Source organism: Dryas octopetala, chromosome 3 (assembly GCF_963921425.1).
Source record: "Dryas octopetala chromosome 3, drDryOcto1.1, whole genome shotgun sequence".
Classification (NCBI taxonomy): Eukaryota; Viridiplantae; Streptophyta; class Magnoliopsida; order Rosales; family Rosaceae; genus Dryas; species Dryas octopetala.
Genome location: NC_141368.1, coordinates 21,183,318 through 21,202,466, shown reverse-complemented (window position 1 = coordinate 21,202,466; position 19,149 = coordinate 21,183,318). Strand labels below are relative to the sequence as shown.

The 19,149-nt window shown below is 36.2% G+C and overlaps 2 protein-coding genes and 1 pseudogene across 8 annotated transcripts in view; 1 reads left to right on the top strand and 2 right to left on the bottom strand.

Moving 5' to 3' along the window:
- The window catches only part of LOC147291753 (uncharacterized), a 21,815-nt gene extending 13,709 nt beyond the window's left edge, over positions 1–8,106 (bottom strand). For 2 of the 5 annotated variants that reach the window (XM_086238725.1, XM_086238730.1), the window contains exons 1-2: positions 6,630–6,869; positions 6,455–6,527 (exon numbers count right to left, since the gene is read on the bottom strand). The gene's annotated coding sequence lies outside the window, so the exon portion shown is untranslated. Of the gene's footprint in view, positions 1–4,821; positions 4,888–6,454; positions 6,528–6,629; positions 6,870–7,085 lie in introns of those variants that run through there. The other 3 variants (XM_086238729.1, XM_086238727.1, XM_086238728.1) reach the window with 3 other exon arrangements.
- A 3,214-nt stretch (positions 8,107–11,320) lies between these two features.
- Positions 11,321–14,760, bottom strand: LOC147291752 (Transcription factor TFIIIC, tau55-related protein). Of its 3 annotated transcripts, XM_086237496.1 has the most exons (7): positions 14,633–14,760; positions 13,879–13,961; positions 13,731–13,796; positions 13,477–13,596; positions 13,273–13,323; positions 12,333–12,384; positions 11,336–11,710 (listed from the first exon to the last, which is right to left on the bottom strand). In XM_086237496.1, exons 4-7 carry the CDS (start codon positions 13,591–13,593, stop codon positions 11,523–11,525), a joined length of 408 nt encoding a protein of 135 aa, XP_086093622.1. In that variant the 5' UTR covers positions 13,594–13,596; positions 13,731–13,796; positions 13,879–13,961; positions 14,633–14,760; the 3' UTR covers positions 11,336–11,522. The 3 variants fall into 3 exon arrangements, with proteins under 3 accessions (XP_086093623.1, XP_086093622.1, XP_086093621.1); XM_086237497.1 differs by having other exon boundaries at positions 11,321–11,710; positions 13,477–13,606; positions 13,731–13,961; XM_086237495.1 differs by having other exon boundaries at positions 11,337–11,710; positions 13,731–13,961.
- A 2,810-nt stretch (positions 14,761–17,570) lies between these two features.
- Positions 17,571–18,397, top strand: LOC147291751 (uncharacterized; annotated as a pseudogene).
- The last annotated feature ends 752 nt before the right edge of the window (positions 18,398–19,149 follow it).

Here is a 19,149-nt window from a genome sequence, read left to right as displayed (position 1 = left end):
CTATGGTGAGGTTGTAGGAAGGGACTATGTGAGGGAGGTCATTCAAGGTGGAGACTTGATAATCACAGAGGAAGGAGAAGACTTGACGAAAGAGATGGAGGTTGAAGTCCTCTAACCTGTAATGGCGCTCTGTGACCACAGATCGGGAAAGTACAACGCGAAAGAACCTCTTTGCCCACCGAGTTGTAAAACGATTCTGCCCATTGATGAAATCTTGCTCCTCACAGTCATCCGTCGTGGATTGTCGTTGACGGCTGCGAGAGGGGATGATGGTGGAGCCCGACATGGTGAGAAGTGCGACAGCAGGAGATTTGGCAAATCGAAGCGCGAGAAGAAGAATGCAGGCCGAGTCGCGACACAGACCGAGTCGCGAGTGGGAAGGAGCAGACCGAGTTGCAAGCGAGGAGGGAAGGTGAGTCGCGAGAGGGAGAGAGAGATGGACGCGGCAAGAGAAGAGAAGATGAAGATTCTGAAATTTTTAGGGATTTGAAGGAAAAGAGGGGCGCGTGGATTATAATGGCTGCTAGAGATGAGAAAAATGTCCGAAAAGCCCTTAATGAACAGTGATCCAAGGTGCAGAATGGCTCTGTGAAATTAATTGTATTTGACGATTGTTAGGCTAGTCAAAATGAACAAAATGCATACTGGAACATAAAACAGCCATGTGGATTGACAAAGAGATAGAGGAATCCTGAAAGAGTTAGAGGCAATGACACACAAGGAATAAATCTATGAGTTAGATGTGCTTCAGGAGTTTTATTTTGACAAAAACAAAAAACAATTGAAATGCATTAACCACCAATGACAACACTCTAATAGATATGGAAAATGAAGATTGCAAATTTTGTGCAAGAAAATAAGCATATTTGGGATATAAGGAGGTCAATGCTAGCATTCAAGACTTGTTCTAGATGGAAAACAATGTCAAATACAACCAAAGAGGTTGAATAAGTTTCATCCACAAAAAGAGATTAGAATTTGGCCACTCAAGAGAATTTCTACTTTGGGAACAACTCAAGATTTCATCAATGGGCAGAATCGTTTTACAACTCGGTGGGCAAAAAGGTTCTTTCGCGTTGTACTTTCCCGATCTGTGGTCACAGAGCGCCATTACAGGTTAGAGGACTTCAACCTCCATCTCTTTCGTCAAGTCTTCTCCTTCCTCTGTGATTATCAAGTCTCCACCTTGAATGACCTCCCTCACACAGTTCCTTCCTACAGCCTCACCATAGTTCAAGAATTTTATGCGAATTTCCCAAGTCGCATTGCCCGAACTGGTTTCAATGTCTATGTGCGCAACTGTGATGTTTATTTTCGGCCTAGTAAGATTTGTCAGGTTCTTGGGTTCAAAAAGTCTACCCACTCTGATTATCTGCAATATTTAGAACGTTCTAGGTCATATACTGCTGCTCACTTCCAGGCCGTAGCTTATGTTAACCCTGCAGCCCCTCTAAAGGATGGTGTGTTACTAGAGAAGTCCGAATTCAAACCTTTTCACAGGTTTTTGTGGGATTTTGTGCGTCACAATATTATTCCTACCTCCCACAATTCGCACCCTTCTGAGGAGCAAATTCAAGTTATGATGTCTATTCTGAATAAGGATCCTGTTCCCTTTGGTTTCATCATTTATGAACACATTCAGACCAAGACAATTGGTAGTGGTAGTGACCACAAGGGTGCCCTCATTTTCCCTCTCCTTATCCACCTCCTTTGTGCCCGCAGTGGTGTCTCTTCTGTGGCTGGTCTGGATACATTTGCTGAGCCTATGGCTGACTATACGAAGACAGTCATGAAGGTCAGTGAAACTTTTGCTCGTAAAAAACGAGGTGATCAAGCTCCTTCCCTTGAACAAGCGAACGCTGCCATTCTTGAAAAGGTAAAAGGTCAATCGGCTATTATTGCGGATCTCATGGCCCAACTAGCAGCTCACACAGCTCATTTTGCTACCTTTGCCTTAGTTCCTTATTCTGATGGGCTCCATACTGAGGATGGTGATCCACATGCTGACATTCCTGATCATTCCGATGACACTCCAGGGATGGACCCCACCGATTCTCCAGTGCCAACAAGCTCAGTCGCTTTTCAGCCCGACGATGACTTTGAACTTGCCATGCAAGCCCGGTACCGAGATGCTGCTATTGCTGCTGCCAGTTCTCAGTCCTAGGGGGAGTTAAAATTTAGGGGGAGTTAGTCTTTTGTGGAAGTTACTTTTTAAGCATGTATTTTTCTCCAACTCTTTGTGTGCTCTTTAACTTCACTCTTATATTTGCATGTATGTCCTTTTGTCTTTCCATGACAAAAAGGGGGAGAATGTATTTGTTTAATCTACATTGCTTGCTGTGTTTAAATTGCATTGGTTGCTGTACTATCATATTTTGTGTTGTGCAAGTACTTCTTCTTGCAGGTACATTATAACATAGTGTTGGGCTGAGTGTTGAGAGTCTTGTGAGGTGAATGGGTTGATGTTTTGTCAAGGAAAGCCAAAGGGGGAGATTGTTAGTTTCTAGGATTTGTTATATTGGTTTTTTTCCTTGTCAAAACTATTGTATTTAATTTTATTAATCTCTCACAAGCTCTAGGCTAGATTAAGGACAAGTTCAGCTGTATTGAAGAAGTCAAGAATGAACAAAGATTCAAGGTATACTGCACTTCATTCAATTCATGAAAATATCAATTTTGTGTCCATTTGACTAGTCATAAAGAACAATGTTTTTCACGTACAGTGGTTGATACAGTGACAGACACTGCAGTGGGGCCATTTCGGGTTTTTCTTTTAAAGCCCATTTCATTGAAAGCTCATTCTCTGTTTTTTACTAAACATACATGTGCATTGCACATGACTTGGTTCCCCCAATGTATCAATCAATTCTGATTGCATCTTAGTCATTCACGCCACACACTCACACACACATCAGCACTATTCATCATCTTCTCCAATTCTGATTTTCTTCCTTTATGCTAAGAGTTTCGGTGAAAAGTAAGTCATACTTATCACAAAGTGCAGTGTACGACTCATCATCAGGAGTAGATTCTGAGTCAGACCCACCATCAACTTGTTCAATCTCCTTGATTGATGCAACAAATGCAACTTCATCACCCTCAATATCGGAAGAAGACTCACAATCATTTGAGTCATCACTCTCACTATCACTCCAAGTGATTTTCATGGCTTTATTCTTACTTGAAGAATAATTCTTTCTATTATTTGCACATTCAATTGCTATGTGACCTATTCCACCACAAGTGTAACATTTCACATCTCTCTTGGTTGTTCTTCCTTCCTTAAAGTTAGACTTCCTCTCTTGTTTTCTCTCAAATGAATTCTCTCCTCGAGGTTTGAATTTGGACTCCTTAAAGTTGTTACCACTAGTCCTAGCTTCTCTCCCTTTATTTCTAAGAATTCGTCTAAATCTTTTGACAAAAAGGGCAACCTCATCATCAGACATGGATGATTTTTCACTCAAGTTTTCACTCATCTCTTTGACACTTTGCAAAGCAATATCCTTTGACTTCTTACTGTCCCTTTCATCCATTTCAAGTTCCATCTCAAAAGTTTTAAGCTTTCCTACCAATTTACCAATTTTGAGTTCATCCAAATTTTGGACTTCTTGTATTGCATGCTTCTTAGATTGAAATCTCTTAGGTAGAGATCTAAGAACCTTTTGGACAATGGTAGACTCCTCATAAGGTTTACCTAGGGACATGGCTTCATTTGTGAGGGCTTCCAACCTTTCATAGAACTCGAAAAATGACTCGGACTCTTTCATCCTAATTTCTTCAAATTTGACATGTACCATTTGAAGTTTAAGTGACCTAACTTGTTTGTCCCCTTCATGAACAACCCTAAGTTTGTTCCAAGCTTGCCTAGCCGTGACACAATGTTGTATGTGTGCAAATTGTGAGGAAGATAATGCAGTGACAATAGCATTTCTAGCCTTCTTGTTGGAGCTAGAGGCCGTGACTTCGGCAAAAGACCATTCGGACCTAGGCTTAGGAGTTTCAATCCCATCAACAGTTCGTGTGGGAGGAATCCACTCAACAGTGAGATACTCATATGCCAACTCGTCATAGGCATCAAGAAAAATTTCAAATTTCTCTCTCCAAGCAGCGTAGTTGTTGCCATCAAAGAATGGAGGAGAATTGCAAGATCCTGCGACTCGATCTCTTTCCATCTAGACACACCTAGAAAACAAACAATACCATAGGACCTCTCTATTTGCTTTTAGAGTAGCGCTCTGATACCAATTGAAAGTTTAATTTAGGTGATCTATTCACTTAATTAACTTGATTAAATTCACTTTCAGTGATCGGACCCCAATTTTAATTTTATATGATCATTCATGAACTAGTCAAACAGACACAACTCTGACGATCCAGTAACTAAAATCTGAATCTCCAAATTTACTTATAAAATCAAATCAACTTCAGTAAATGCCACAAGTCAGAACACACTAAGGAATTGAGTGACACCCTATGCACTCAAAGGATCCATCAATGTAGGCATCCCAGTGCTATCAACAACTAAAGTGGTGTGTGGACAGATTTAACAAACTCTCATTTAGCATTCATGGTCTAAGTTAACATGCTAAAGTGAAGTGTGTGATCTTGTGAAGATATTTTCGAATCAATAATTAGCAACACATAGGAAAACAGATAACAAACAAGCCACACAATTGTTCACCCAGAAAACCACTAACGGTTAAAAACTGAGGGTCTTTCCAGCTGACCAAGCAATCCACTAAAGAAGAAGTTCAATACAAAGGGAGCACACAGCACACAAGCTCAATCACTAAGTCCTAGACTAAGTAGCAGCTTTCTTACCCCTTTGTGCAACTTCCATAAGCAAGACAATCGGTCATTCATGAAGAAGGCAGCTCCAACTCCAAACTCATCAACCCATAGCACCAATTCACACCAAGCCCAGTAGATTCATCAATGTATGAACATGATATGCCAATGTTGGATTCTTTAAAAAAAGGGATTAATGTCATTTTGCTCCTCAGACTATTACACATGTATCAGTTTGCTCCCCAGACTTCTAATTTGGAAAATTAAGGACCCTGACTTTTTCAATTTTGCCAATTAAGGTTATTCCGTCAATTTATACATTTTTCATCTAAAATGTCGAGATGATCAAGCAAAATTTAGCAAGAAATAAAAGAGGAAAAATGATGCATGAGGAAAAAATGATAAGATCTAATTGGAAGGGACCATTTTGCCCTCAAAGATTTGGATAAAAAATGTGTAAATTGACAAAAGAACCTCAATTGGCAAAATTGAAAAAGTCAGAGTCCTTAATTTTCCAAATTAAAAGTCTGGGGAGCAAACTGATACAAGTGTAATAGTCGGGGGAGTAAAATGGTATTAATCCCTTAAAAAAAAAAGATCAACCTTCTCAAGCTAGAGGCATGAAAAGGTTGATATTGAATCCTTCAACTAAAATCTAAAATGAATGTGTTTGAAGAATATATGAAAAGATTTAAACACTCAAACCCATTTAGAATTTTAGATGAAACAAAACAAGTTCAGAAAATCTTTTTGATTTTTTAAGAATTAAAAGAACATTTTCTGAATTGTTAAAGATGAGCACTTAACCTGAAAAATACCCAGGCATAAAACCCGAAAAATACACACTGAAAATGCTCATAGACCCACGCCAAAAGATCTGAACAGAGTACTTCATATACCCGTACACACACACACACCAATTCCGTGTTTGCCCGAGCCACGTGGAAGCCAATCAATGGCTGTCCACAAGAGACGAATAAGGGGCATATTCTCTTTGTCCTAGAGGGGTATCCTAGTATTACTAAGGATAGGAATGAGGAGCTGTAAAAATGAATTTTGCTTTATTTTGCAAAAATCAGAATTGGAGAAGACGATGAATAGTGCTGATGTGTGTGTGAGTGTGTGGCGTGAATGACTAAGATGCAATCAGAATTGATTGATACATTGGGGGAACCAAGTCATGTGCAATGCACATGTATGTTTAGTAAAAAACAGAAAATGGGCTTTCAATGAAATGGGCTTTAAAAGAAAAACCCGAAATGGCCTCACTGCAGTGTCTGTCACTGTATCAACCACTGTACGTGAAAAATATTGTTCTTTATGACTAGTCAAATGGACACAAAACTGATATTTTCATGAATTGAATGAAGTGCAGTATACCTTGAGTCTTTGTTCATTCTTGACTTCTTCAATACATCTGAACTTGTCCTTAATCTAGCCTAGAGCTTGTGAGAGATTAATAAAATTAAATACAATAGTTTTGACAAGGAAAATAGTCAATATAACAAATTCTAGAAACTAACAAATTACCACATGTTGACCTATTCAGCAAGTTATCTTATTTTTATATAAAAATAAAATAAAATAAATAAAAGTGGAGACATACAAGCGTGCAGTCATGATAGAAGCTCTTTTTTGTGTGATACCTTTAGAGAAATAAAATTACCTGAAAGGAAGCGCTCCATCATAGTTGAGTAATTTTTCCTATTCCACCCATTCCTTGATGTATACCCTAAAAACTGCATGATCAACAAACAAGTATATCACAATTAAACTAAGAAAAGATTTGTGGAATCTGAAATCTGTCCTAAACATATGAAATTAAGAAAAATTAGAAATACCTGCAGAGGGAAGTCTATTGACAAATAAAATGGAGGTGGGAGAGTTTGAAAAAAAAGATTAAAAGAAAACCTTGAGAATGAACAGCCATGACCCTGGGGGACGCTAACAGAGAGGGGGGAGAGGAGATTGGGGTTTTGAGGGGGTTCGGAAGAAAAGAAAGAAAGAAAGAAAGAAAGAAAGGGATGGGTTGAGAGAAAAAGTGATAGAAAAATGAAGCGAGTGATAGAGAGAGAGAGAGAGAGAGAGAGAGAGAGAGAGAGAGAGAGAGAGGAAGAAGAAAATGATAAATGAGAAGACTGAGAGAGGATGAGGCGACCTGAAGCACATCATGATTGATTATATAGTGAGGCAAAACGCAGGGATAAGAGGAGGCCATCCTTTGATATTTTCCATCTAGCAAGCAATCAAAGAAATCAGGACCGTTCATTTGAAACCATAACTAGGGGTGCACCAACCTGTATGTGTTTCATTATTACAGTTGCAGAGTCAGAGCCTTTCAGATTCAGACTGAGAACCAAAAAGGAAGACCAACTTTTTCAGAGTTGTTGTACGTACTATTGGAATTGGAATCTCTCTTCACTCAAATATCAGCTCCCTCCCCTACCTTTGCTAACTGATGGACTCACTTGAATACTGGGCCGGGCTATTTATTTCTGAGCCCACTTGTATAGGTAAGAGCCTAAAACCATATGTTTTCCAGCTTCTCTGTATAAAACTTCTTTTTTTGTTTTGGCCGGTCTGTATAAAATTTCAGTTGATAGATTCCCTTCTATTTATGACTTGGTGGTGGGGTTTCACTACCTCAGGTGTTTGCATGAGGTTTTGGGTGATGTTGCATATATGTTTTTGTGTGTTTGATTTGGATTTTTGGGTGTTTGGTTTTAAGGGTTTCTGCAATTTTTTGATATTATGTTTGAATGCTTTAACAAATATTGATTTATCTTTATAGAGAGAGAGAGACTGAGAGAGAGAGAGAGAGAAAAAAAAAAAATTTGAAAGTCTCTGAAAATCACTCAATGACTACACTCTAATTTTTGTGTACTTTAAAAAGTCTTTATTAAAATCACCTAAATTTTGGTAGACTCAAAGTTTGAATTAAAATACACCAAAACTTTATACTCTTTAAAATATCTAAAATTAATACACCTTCATTTGAAATTAGAAACCATTACTAGGGGTGCAGCAACCTGTATGTGTTTCATTATTACAGTTGCAGAGTCTGAGCCTTTCAGATTCAGACTGACGACCAAAATGGAAGACCAACTTTTCAGAGTTGCTGTACACTACAGTTGCGTACTATTGGAATTGGAATCTCTATGCCCTCAAAATATCAGCTCCCTCCCTACCTTTGCTAACTGGTGGGCCATGTATCTCTGAGCCCACTTGTAAAGATAAGAACCTAAGACCAGATGTATTTCCAGCTCTGTATATAATTTCAATTGAGAGATTCCCTTCTATTTTGTATGCTATTTTATATCAATTTCTTATTATTTTATGACTCAGAGACTGTGAGGGTGTAATGAAAGAGAAGAAGAGTCATAAGTGTTTGGACTCTCTAATATTAATCTCCACCTTCATCATCTTGTAGGTACAAATTCATCTTCATTGATCTTTTGGCATACTTTTTGCAAACAATCCTTTTCAAAAACAATGTAAACTATTACTCAATTTTCATCTTCATAAAATTTATCTATCTGATGAATGCAATCATTCACAAAAGTAGGGTCATAACGATAAACGAAGGTGGTGGATATGGTGAATTTGCTACCCACGCTAATTATGTAAATGGCTGGATTGTCACCGTTGTTAGTTTCAATGATGTTGATCGCCATGGTCGGCTTAGATTAGATGCCTGCTGCAGCTAAGGTTTATGGAGGGCCCTTCCAATAAGGGATCCCTCATTTAGTGTTAAATGAGGGATCACCTTGTAGGGCCCACACGGGTAGTTTTGTGTTAATCCGAACTGTCCAATTTTTACATCTCCATTGATAGATCATTCCTGTAAAAAATCAGCTAAATCGAAAATCGTTTACCCATTCGATTAAGCTGTCAAAGTTTAGGTGTTTATAGAGGAATTTGTTGTTCGTCCATTTGTTTTAAACTTTGACCGCTTAAACAAACGGGTAAACGATTTCCGATTTGGCTGATTTTTTGCAGAGATGATCTATTAATGAAGATGTAAAAAATGGACGGTTCGGATTAACACAAAACGACCCGTGTGGGCCACACAGGGTGATCCCTCATTTAACACTAAATGAGGGATCCCTTATTGGAAGGGCCCTGAAGGTTTATGAGCTATATATATATCAGGCCCTTTCCAATAAGGGATCCCTCATTTAGTGTTAAATGAGGGATCACCCTGTGTGGCCCACACCGGTCGTTTTGTATTAATCCGAACCGTCCATTTTTTACATCTCTATTGATAGATCATCCCTGCAAAAAATCAACCAAATCGGAAATCATTTATTCGTTCGTTTTAGCGGTCAAAGTTTAAAACAAATGAACGAACAACAAATTCCTCTATAAACACATAAACTTTGACCCTAAAATACCTTTCTATAATACATTTATATAAATTTCTGTAATTTATATAAAAAATATATAAATTTATAAACCCTAAACCCTTTCTATACCCTAAACCCCATAATTAATAATTTATATGTTTTTTAATTTATATAATACATTTCTATATAAAAACTAATTACAAATACCCTAAACTAATATTATACCATATTCTAAACAATTTATATCATATAACTATAAACTAAATACTAAACTCTATATCCTATTCCTATATCTCATACCCTAAACCCTAAACCCTATTGTGTATTTTAAAATTTTTAAATCATATACATTATAAGGCTTATTATATCCTATACCTATATACCATATATCCTAAGACTATAATTGATAATAATTCAATAATTTATAGTTGGTATATAACTAATAACTATAGTCTATAGAAATGTTTAGTATGGTATAATATGATAATAGTCTATAACTAATAACTATAGTCTATATAAATGTTTAGGGTTTAGAAATGCATTATATAAAATGTTTTATATAAATTATAAAACATATGTAATACAAAGTAAAAACTCTAAACCCCAAAGTCCAAACCCTAAACCCCACCCAAACCCCAAAGTCCAAACCCCAAAATACCCTATTGTCTAAATTTTTAATAAATTTTTAAAACATTTTATTTTTAGTTTTTAATCATCTCTTCTCTCTGCTGCCAACACTCCCCCTTTCTCTCTCATTTCTCACTTTCCCTTTCTCTCTCCCCGACGTCACGCTCTCTCTCTCTCTCGCCATGCCTTTGATCGGCGATACACTGTCGTCCGGCGGATAATGGAGGCAAGACCACCTTCGAAATGCTCGCCTCTCCCTCCTCTCTTTGCCCATGTGTTTTGATTTTCCAGAAAGGCAAGGATCGCGGCAACCTGAGCTGGGGCTGAGCCGAGCCCTTTGCCGGCAATCTCTGTGCTCCGACGGCTTCGCGACTTCCCACCACCCAGAACTCATTCCTCTCATCGAGCCGGTTATTTTGGTACCTTTCCCTCACGCCGACGACTCCCCAAGGCGGCGAATCGAAGCCACCTAGTTCGACCTACGATGGCATCTCTCTGTTCCCTTGCTCTTCTCTCTCTCTTTCTCTCTCTCTCTCTCTCTCTCTCAACTCAAGTCGGTCAATGCCTATACCGAGCCGAGCCGACCCAAAATGCCGGTCCGACCCGAGTGCCGGTTTACCGGCATTTCGGTTCTAGTCTCGGTAACCAAAAGGGGCATTTGAGGGGGGTCCGATCGGTTGCCGGTTTGGGGTTCTCGGTTCGGTAACTGGATCGAACCCACCCCTAATTCATACATTGCATATTAACAAAAAAAAAACTAAAAATTAAAAAGAAATACCCTATTCAGTAAAGTAAGAACACATAAAGTGTAGAAAAAAAAAGTTTGGACAATTATCATTATTGTTTCGAATATGACTAGTCTGAAGAATCTGGAGCAGTGCCGAATTGCTAATCACAAATTCCCTTGTCCCCTGCATTGACTCTGTACTCTGTAGCAGGGAATATAATCATAAACCAAATTAGAGAAAAAATAGATTCTTGTTTGATGTGAACTCATATACAATACTTGCACCAAATCTATTACAATTTTTGTTTCTTTCTTTTTTTTCTTTTTTAATGCAATCAAGCACATGATGCTTGTCGGAGCTTCTATTGATCCCTTTTTTCCCGCTCCACCATTCAACTTTTTCTTCTAATCTCTATGGAATTTGGGGCACCAAGATCTTGGTCACAAGCCCAGAAATACCGGTGTAACGCTTTAGAGGGAAAAGAGAAAAGTCTATACATTTACATTCAGCTTTTACCTTCACATGCAAGTTATCCTTATTCGATGAAAGCCATAGGCTAATGTTGACTGTTTAGTAAGAATTCCAATGTTGCTAGTTAACCCATTGAGTCAGTGCACAGTATGGCTGGACCTCTGGCCACTTCCAAAAGCCAAGTATTTGAATTTTTGTTTTCAATGTGTTTGGAGGTAATATTTTTTTTTTTTGGGCATGTTTTAGAGGTAATATTTGGATGCATTAAAATTTCTCGTATGGCTGGTCATTCAACGTGATGAAATTTGATGTAGAACTTTTCTTTTTGGATGGTTCAATATGTAAATATAAGTGATGCAACGTTTTTATGTGTGTGTGTGAGTGTGTGTGTGTGAGAGAGAGAGAGAGAGGGGTGTTTAGGGTATAGGGTTTCAAAAACCCCTCGCTACCTTGAATTAAAGGATTTTACAAGATGGTGCAATAAAGTAAACAACATCAACAACCTCTATTTATACCTCATAAAATCTTGACCTTGGGAAGGCTAACAAAAACTTCTAAAATGTTACCGAGTCTGTGCAGATGCATCCTCAGAGTCAAAATCAGGTGCCAATCTAAATTTTAGAATCTTATGAAGGCTGGTAAGTGGTTTTACTTGCTTTCTTGGAGCTTCGTTTGGATCTATTATGCATTTTCCTGCAAAAAGGTTTGCTTCTGATGGTCCGGTTTCTTCATGAACTACAGGGCTAGCAACTGCAAATAAAGCTTTCTCAATATAACAAAAACGCTAATCACAGCCCAACTCAATTGATGTAGGCAGATACGAGAAATAACATAAAAAACATTAACACTATGACAGTTTATGTGATTGATTGAATGAGAGCTTTGACAGTTTGTTTAAATTTATTGAATCTTATGAGACAGGGTACGACTGGTTTTCAGTCATCATAACCACCTTGCACAAAGTAAGACCATTTACTAGTAGCTAGCTCCACAATACATGCAGAAAATGCAGGTGGAATAACCTAAGTTTTCCAAATCAAAAATCAAGATCACCTCTCCATATCTATTCTAGTCCCTCAGATCCTTATCAAAGCATGTGGGGATTCAAGAACCATTAAAGTCAACATTGGATAACTAAAAACATTTTTTGCTCCAGGTAAAAAGATAGCATGCCAGATGGAATCCTCCAAACAGAACTGGATGGATATTACCTCTGACATAAGGCTCTTTAATGAAAATCAAGTTTCATATGAATGTGAGAAGTTTAAAACTCTGACTAACCATTGATGCCAATGGAGGTAATCACAAGCCATAATTGATTTGTCTATGTTTCTTTCAGGTGTATTCTGAGTAGGCTAAAACTGTGATTTACCTTCTTCTGTGAAAACAAGGCACGTCCCAATCGTTTCTTCATATCTTCCGATCTGTGAGAAAACAAGAATTAGTCTAAGAAAATCATGTCAACCCACAATTTTAACCTTCAAGCCATTCCAGTGATGCAGAATCTGCCCTAGTTCCAAGTATAGCATACTAATTACCAATAATAATGAATGAAACAGCTCACAAACAGAGAAAAAGTGGGAATTATAATAATTAAGGAATTAATAGACAGATTTACTATCCAACTGCTTATGAATGTTCAAACTGAAAGAGTGAAGCAATAGTATCTGCTCATGGCTTACATAAAGAAATAGACATCACATCTTCAACTTGATTTTACGGACAAGTCATCCCAATGCATTGAATCAATAAAATGCCCAATAGTTTTAAGATTTTCAAACTGTTCAATATAAATTACAATACATGTGTCATCCAATAATTTATCCAATAGGAAATAATTCAATATGTAGCTAGTCTTTCTCAAATAATTCTTGATTTGATGACCCTTGTACAGGGTTAGGAATCAAGCATTGCCACCCAAGACATACAATGTTAAATAAACTGAAAACGACTGAATCTAAATGCGGCACAAAACAGCATGAACTAATTTCATAGCCTCGCTGCCTCTAGCAAGTTCGAGATTGACTAAGGCAAAAAAAGAACTGTCTTGATAGCAAAGAAACATAATATTTCTTGTTCAAATAAACAAAGCTGAGAGCACAAAACTTTTCTTTTTTATAGCAAGGAAGCACACAAAGTCTACATCTATGCATGTGTTGCAGATACCATTATATGCAACTACTGGGAAACTTCAGGAATTTTTTCTTTTTATTATTGTTTTTCGGATACCCAAAATTTCAAAATCAGCACAGACTACAGTTTGTCACAATCAAAGTTAACACAGGATTTTGCAGGCTATATAATACACTCACCAACTTAAATTTATCAGCTATAGTCAATACTGGATTCTTTGTGTTCAAACCCTGCAAATCAAGACAATTCAATATCTAAATGACATTCCAAATCATATGTATAATGTATGTGTGCGTGTATGGATGGTCCGGATGGACACCAAATGGTTCTGAGAATTTTGAAAAATATAAAAATAACAAGAAATTGAAAATGGAAAAACGTACGGAAAGAACATATGGTGCGTTTGGTGGAATGTCAAGCTCCGAGTAAACTGAATCAAGATCAAGCAATACATATTCTTCTTCAACCTGGTGTTCATTGAGCTCAGAATTTGACTCCATGGCCTATACACAACTAACAAGTATATAGTTAAGGCATATATGCGCTAACCTAATGGAATGTAAAATTAATTCAGGAATCAGGACATACAAAATTGGGAAAATTAAGTGGAATAGAAAAAACCCTAGGATGGGCTTACCCTGTGTATCAATGAGCTCACTGTTGAAGAAGTGATCAAACGTGATCAAACACAGCGTTTGGAGTTCTGCAAACCACCATCGTTTTTCAAAGATACGGGAAACATCACTAGTGAATCAACCCAATGATGATATATACAACTTGTTTACCAAACCAGAAATGATGAAATATACAACTTGTTTTCCAAACTTCCACTTCCAACAATCAAGATTGAGCTTACTGAACTTGGCACCTGAAATTTACAAGCAATCCTACATCAATCAAGTTGATCAAATATGCTTTTTAATCAAATATGTGTCCATATGTTCGGACATCATAAACTCTCTCACACTCTACGGGACCAAACTTTGTCTTCTTTTTACTAGAATTCTATGATTGCTTTTATGGCCATCGGCCCATGGCTTGTTCTATTCAGAAACTGGAGACTATACATATACAAGTTAGACTTTACTAAATAACAACAAGGCATATAAATACACAATACAAATCAACTGGAGTAATGGACTTGCTCTTTAATCTTTCTTCCTGCCCCTCACCAGTCAGTCAGCACTCCCACCCCATATACATATACATCGCAAGTATTGTAGCTGATGATTGGTAATGGAGAATCAAAAGCTATATGTTTGAAAAAAAAAATGTGATTTGCTAAAGAATTTTGATAACATTGAAATAGGTATGGGTCTGGTCATTGGGAATTTGGGCATAAAATCCAACAAAATAAAAAATTCCTAAATTTAATCCCTAAATTCAAATGGGGTTTCTCAGTTCTCACATTTAAAACTAACCTAAATACTCAAATTAATCCCTGAATAACTAAATTCACACCTAAATTCATCCTCAAACATTTAAACTAAAATTAAACTTAGGAACAAAAAAAAAATAGAAGAGATCCAAGAGAAATACCTGCCCATGCCGAAAATTAAGATTGAAGGCGATGATTTGAATGGCTGGTAAGTGGTGAGACTGGGTGAAAACTGAGAGTTGAGAGTCGTGAGACTGAGTGAGAGTTGAGACAGAGCGAGCGGCCAGAGAAGCAGATACAGAACGAAGAGTTCATGGTGTCGTTTTTTTTTTTTTTTTTTTTTTATTTTAATCAGGGTGGGCTGGGCTTAGTTTTTAGTAACAAACTAAAATAGGTTTTTTGAATACAAAAAAAAGTAGGATTAATTGTGTTTTTGTCACCCATAGTTTTAGTTAATTCTCACTTTACTATCTAGATATTTAATTGTCTCACTTTAAAACTTACAATTATTCTTCGTGTCCCACTTTACCTTTTTCCGTCTATTCTGTTAGCTAATCCATCAATATTGGTGACAAAAATATATTTGCCACATTAATATTTTTTACGAATTGGGTGACGGAATTGATGGAAAAATGTAAAGTGAAATATGAAAATAATTATAAGTGGTAAAGTGAGACAAATAAATATCTAGGTGAGTAAAATGAGAATCGACTAAAACTATGTATGGTCAAAATATAATTAAGCCAAAAAAATAATAATTAGGATGGGCTAAAACCCATCTAGCCAGATGTACAAGCTTATGGAAATAAACTTGACATACAAAAAGTGCTTGGGGATTCAGATGTATGCCCAGCCTATGAGTCTTGCAAACCTTGTCTTTCTTTGGGGCAAACCAGGGCTGGCTATTAGGGGGTGGGCCTGTGCGATCGCTCAGGGTCCCCAAATTTTTTTTAGGTCCATACATGTACTTCCTTAAAAAAAAAATCTAATTAAGTAAAAAGCCCAACCTCACAACTCCATAAGATAGATTTTCTAAGGCTTTAACTCTCTGTGCTTGTATTTTCTTTGAGTCTTTGACTTTGGCATCTCTCTCTCTTATTATTTGCCTCTTTGTTTCTCACTTTCCTTTTCCCTGGTTGTTTTGATTTGGTCCTGAGCTGGGTGTCATCCCCTCTGGACCTCTCTCTTATGTTTCTTCTAATTGTCAGGTATTTATTTTCTTTACTAACTTATGAATTTTTTCATTATTTTGGTTTTGGGTTTATTTATTTTGGAGTTGTGCAAAATAAATTAAATCATAACTATTTTTTCTTCTTAATTGTAGTTGAGAAATGAGAAAGATGAAATCATACAACAAAGGCTATGGTTGGGAAAGATTTGAAGATATTGAAGGTTAGGTCTCAGGTCTCATTATCTATTTGTTGTTATATACAATGGGTCGTCGAAAATATCAATCTGGTTATGTTAAACGTTTAAAGAAAAGGAAACATGAAGAATTAGTTCAATCTCAAAGAGGAGCTCTTGATAGGTTCTTTGTTAAAGAACCACATGATTCAATAAAAGGAGTAGTCAATGAGCAACACAATGATGTTGAAGAATTAGTTGATGATATAGGTCAAATTGAAAATAAGGGTAATGCAAGTGTTGGTGATTTAAGCCATGATGAGAATGATGTCTGTGAGGATGTTAATAATTTAGTTAATGACCAACCAACTCAATCCATTCCCATAGACATTTATGATCCAAGAATTTGGGATAGTCTTGATACCAAATAGATGTCTTGGTGGAAAAAGGTCTGATAAGAGATTTGTCAATAGAGAAAGTCCCTAAAGATCAACTTGGTCGATGTTTCTCTTCTACATATTACACTCGTTATTTATTAAATGGAGAGGAACATGATAAAAGTTTGCTGGTTTATTCAAAGGATGTTGATAAAGTGTTTTGTTTTTGTTGTAAGTTGTTTAAAAGAGGTTATAATAATGGTCAATTAGCAAATGATGGGTACAAAGATTGGGTGCACCTTAGTGGTAGGCTTAAAGAGCATGAAACAAGTGCTAAACATCTCACTAACATGACCACTTGGTTGGATTTGCGTCTTAGATTTGGAAAAAATGATACAATTGATAAAGTTGTTCAAGACCAAATCAGGCAAGACAAGGTACATCGGAAGAATGTATTAGTGAGAATAATTTCAATTGTGAAATATCTTGCTAAGAATAACTTGGCATTTCGGGGGTCTAATGAGAAGATTTACCAAAAAAATAATGGTAACTTTTTAGGCCAAGTTGAAATGATTGCATAATGGGATCTACCAATGCAACAACATGTTCAAAGTGAGATCCATGATCATTATCTTGGTCATAACATCCAAAATGAGTTGATAAGTATGTTAGCTTTTGAGATTAAAATTACAATCATTAAAAAAATTAAAGAAGCAAAATATTTTTCTGTGAAGCTTGATTGTACTCCTGATGTAAGTCATGAAGAACAAATGACATTGATTTTGCGATGTGTAGATGTTTCCACTTGTCCAATAAAAATAGATAAATTTTTCTTGGAATTTTTAAATGTGAATGATACATTGGGGCAAGGGATTTTTCATGAATTGCAAAATGTTTTGAAAACTCTTGATCTTGATATTGATGATATTAGAGGACAATGATACGATAATGGATCAAATATGAGAGGAAAACATCAAGGTGTACAGAAAAGACTCTTGGATGTGAATCCGAGAGCATTATACACACCATATATGTGACTGGCATAGTCTTAACTTGACACTATGTGATATGGCAAACTCTTGTGGAAAAGCTAAAGATTTTTTTGGTGTGATACAACGTATTTATACATTGTTCTCTAATTCTACAAATTGTTGGAAAATTTTGAAAGATAATTTAAAAGGAACTCTCAAATCATTGTCGACCACACGTTGGGAGAGTCGTGTTAATAGTGTTAAACCACTAAGATTCCAAACTCTACAAGTTAGAGAGGCTTTACTTGAATTAGCAGATGTTGATAATGATCCCAAAATAAAAAGTGAGGCTGGTTCTTTAGCAATAAATGAACTTGGAAACTTTGAGTTTTTGTTCGGCATGGTAATCTGCTGTTAACTTGGTTAGCAAATCTTTACAATCTAAAGAAATGCTTATTGATATTGCTATGATTCAAGTGAAAGGGTTGATTTTTTTTTTTTTTTTGAAAAATATAGAGAAACTGGGTTTGCCCAAGCTATGATTGGTGCCAAAGAGATTACTACTCAAATGGAAGTTGATCCGGTGTTTGTTGAAAAACGCAAAATTCGTAGAAAGAAGCATTTTGATGAGAATGTTAGTGAGTCAACAACTTGTTCTGAATCACCTGAAGAATCTTTTAGAATAAATTATTTTCTCTATATTGTTAATCAAGCTATTGGTTCATTGAATAGGAGATTTGAACAATATCAAGTATATGAAGATATTTTTGGATTTCTATTTAGTTCAGAGAAGTTAAATTCATTGGATGACAATGGTTTGAAAACATGTTGCAATCATCTTGAAACTATTTTACAAAATGAGAATTTTTCTGATGTTGATGATAATAATCTATTTGTTGAATTAAAGCTGTTACGAGAGCTTTTACCAAAAGAAACAAAGGCTTTTTGAAAAGATTGATATATTAAATTTTTTTGAAAAGGTTGAATTGCTTTCCAAATTCATACATTGCTTATCGGATATTGTTAACTGTACATGTTACAGTTGCTTCTACAGAAAAGAAGTTTTTCGAAATTGAAATTGTTGAAATTTTACTTGCGATCAACACTGTCGCAAGAAAGATTGAATGAACTAGCTTTGATTTCAATTGAAAATGATATTCTTGAGAAAATTGATTATGACAGTATAATGAATGATTTTTTTTCTAAAAAGGCAAGAAGAACAAGGTTTAGATGAAACTGTGATCCATGCTAGTTAATTCTTTTGGGCCATTTTGTTGTTTGAAGTTGGATGGTTGCTGCTTGTTGGCTGTTTGGTTTCTTGTAAGTATCTTCGACTAATTTTTTTTTTTGTTTTTTTTTTATGTGCTCTATATTTAAGTAAAACATGCTAAATAATGCTATTTTGTTTGTTTTGTTCTAAGGTGTGTATACCAACAAATATTTGAGCTTTTGTGGAGATTTTGGAATTGATGGCTATGTTACCACATCTAGAAGATTACAAGGCATCTAAGTTTGTATATGTCTGTATATATATTAAATTATGTGGTTAGCATCAATTGTTATGTAGAAAAATTGTTTATTAGCAATTAATTAATGTTCTTGTTTTGTAGACAAATTGTTTATAAGCAATTAATTGATGTTCTTGTTTAGTTAACATAGAATTGTCTGACTTTTTTTTTTTTTTAGTACAATACGTAAGAAAGGGCCTAATTTTGTTAATTAACACAGGGCCTCCTAAATGTTTGAGATGGCCCTAGGGCAAACCGTATGGTGATCTTCAGAGTAATGGTGATGGGGCGTGTAATGGTGAGAAATGTCGTGTGGGGATTGGAGTAGTGTGTCAAAACTATGTTGGTGAATTGTTGTTGGCCTTTTTTGTGCCAATTTTAAGTTGTTATGCTTCCAAGACAATAAAACTCTATGCTTTGTTGCATGAACTTAATGATGGATCTAACTACCGGTCAATGAATTTTTTTGTACAAAGCC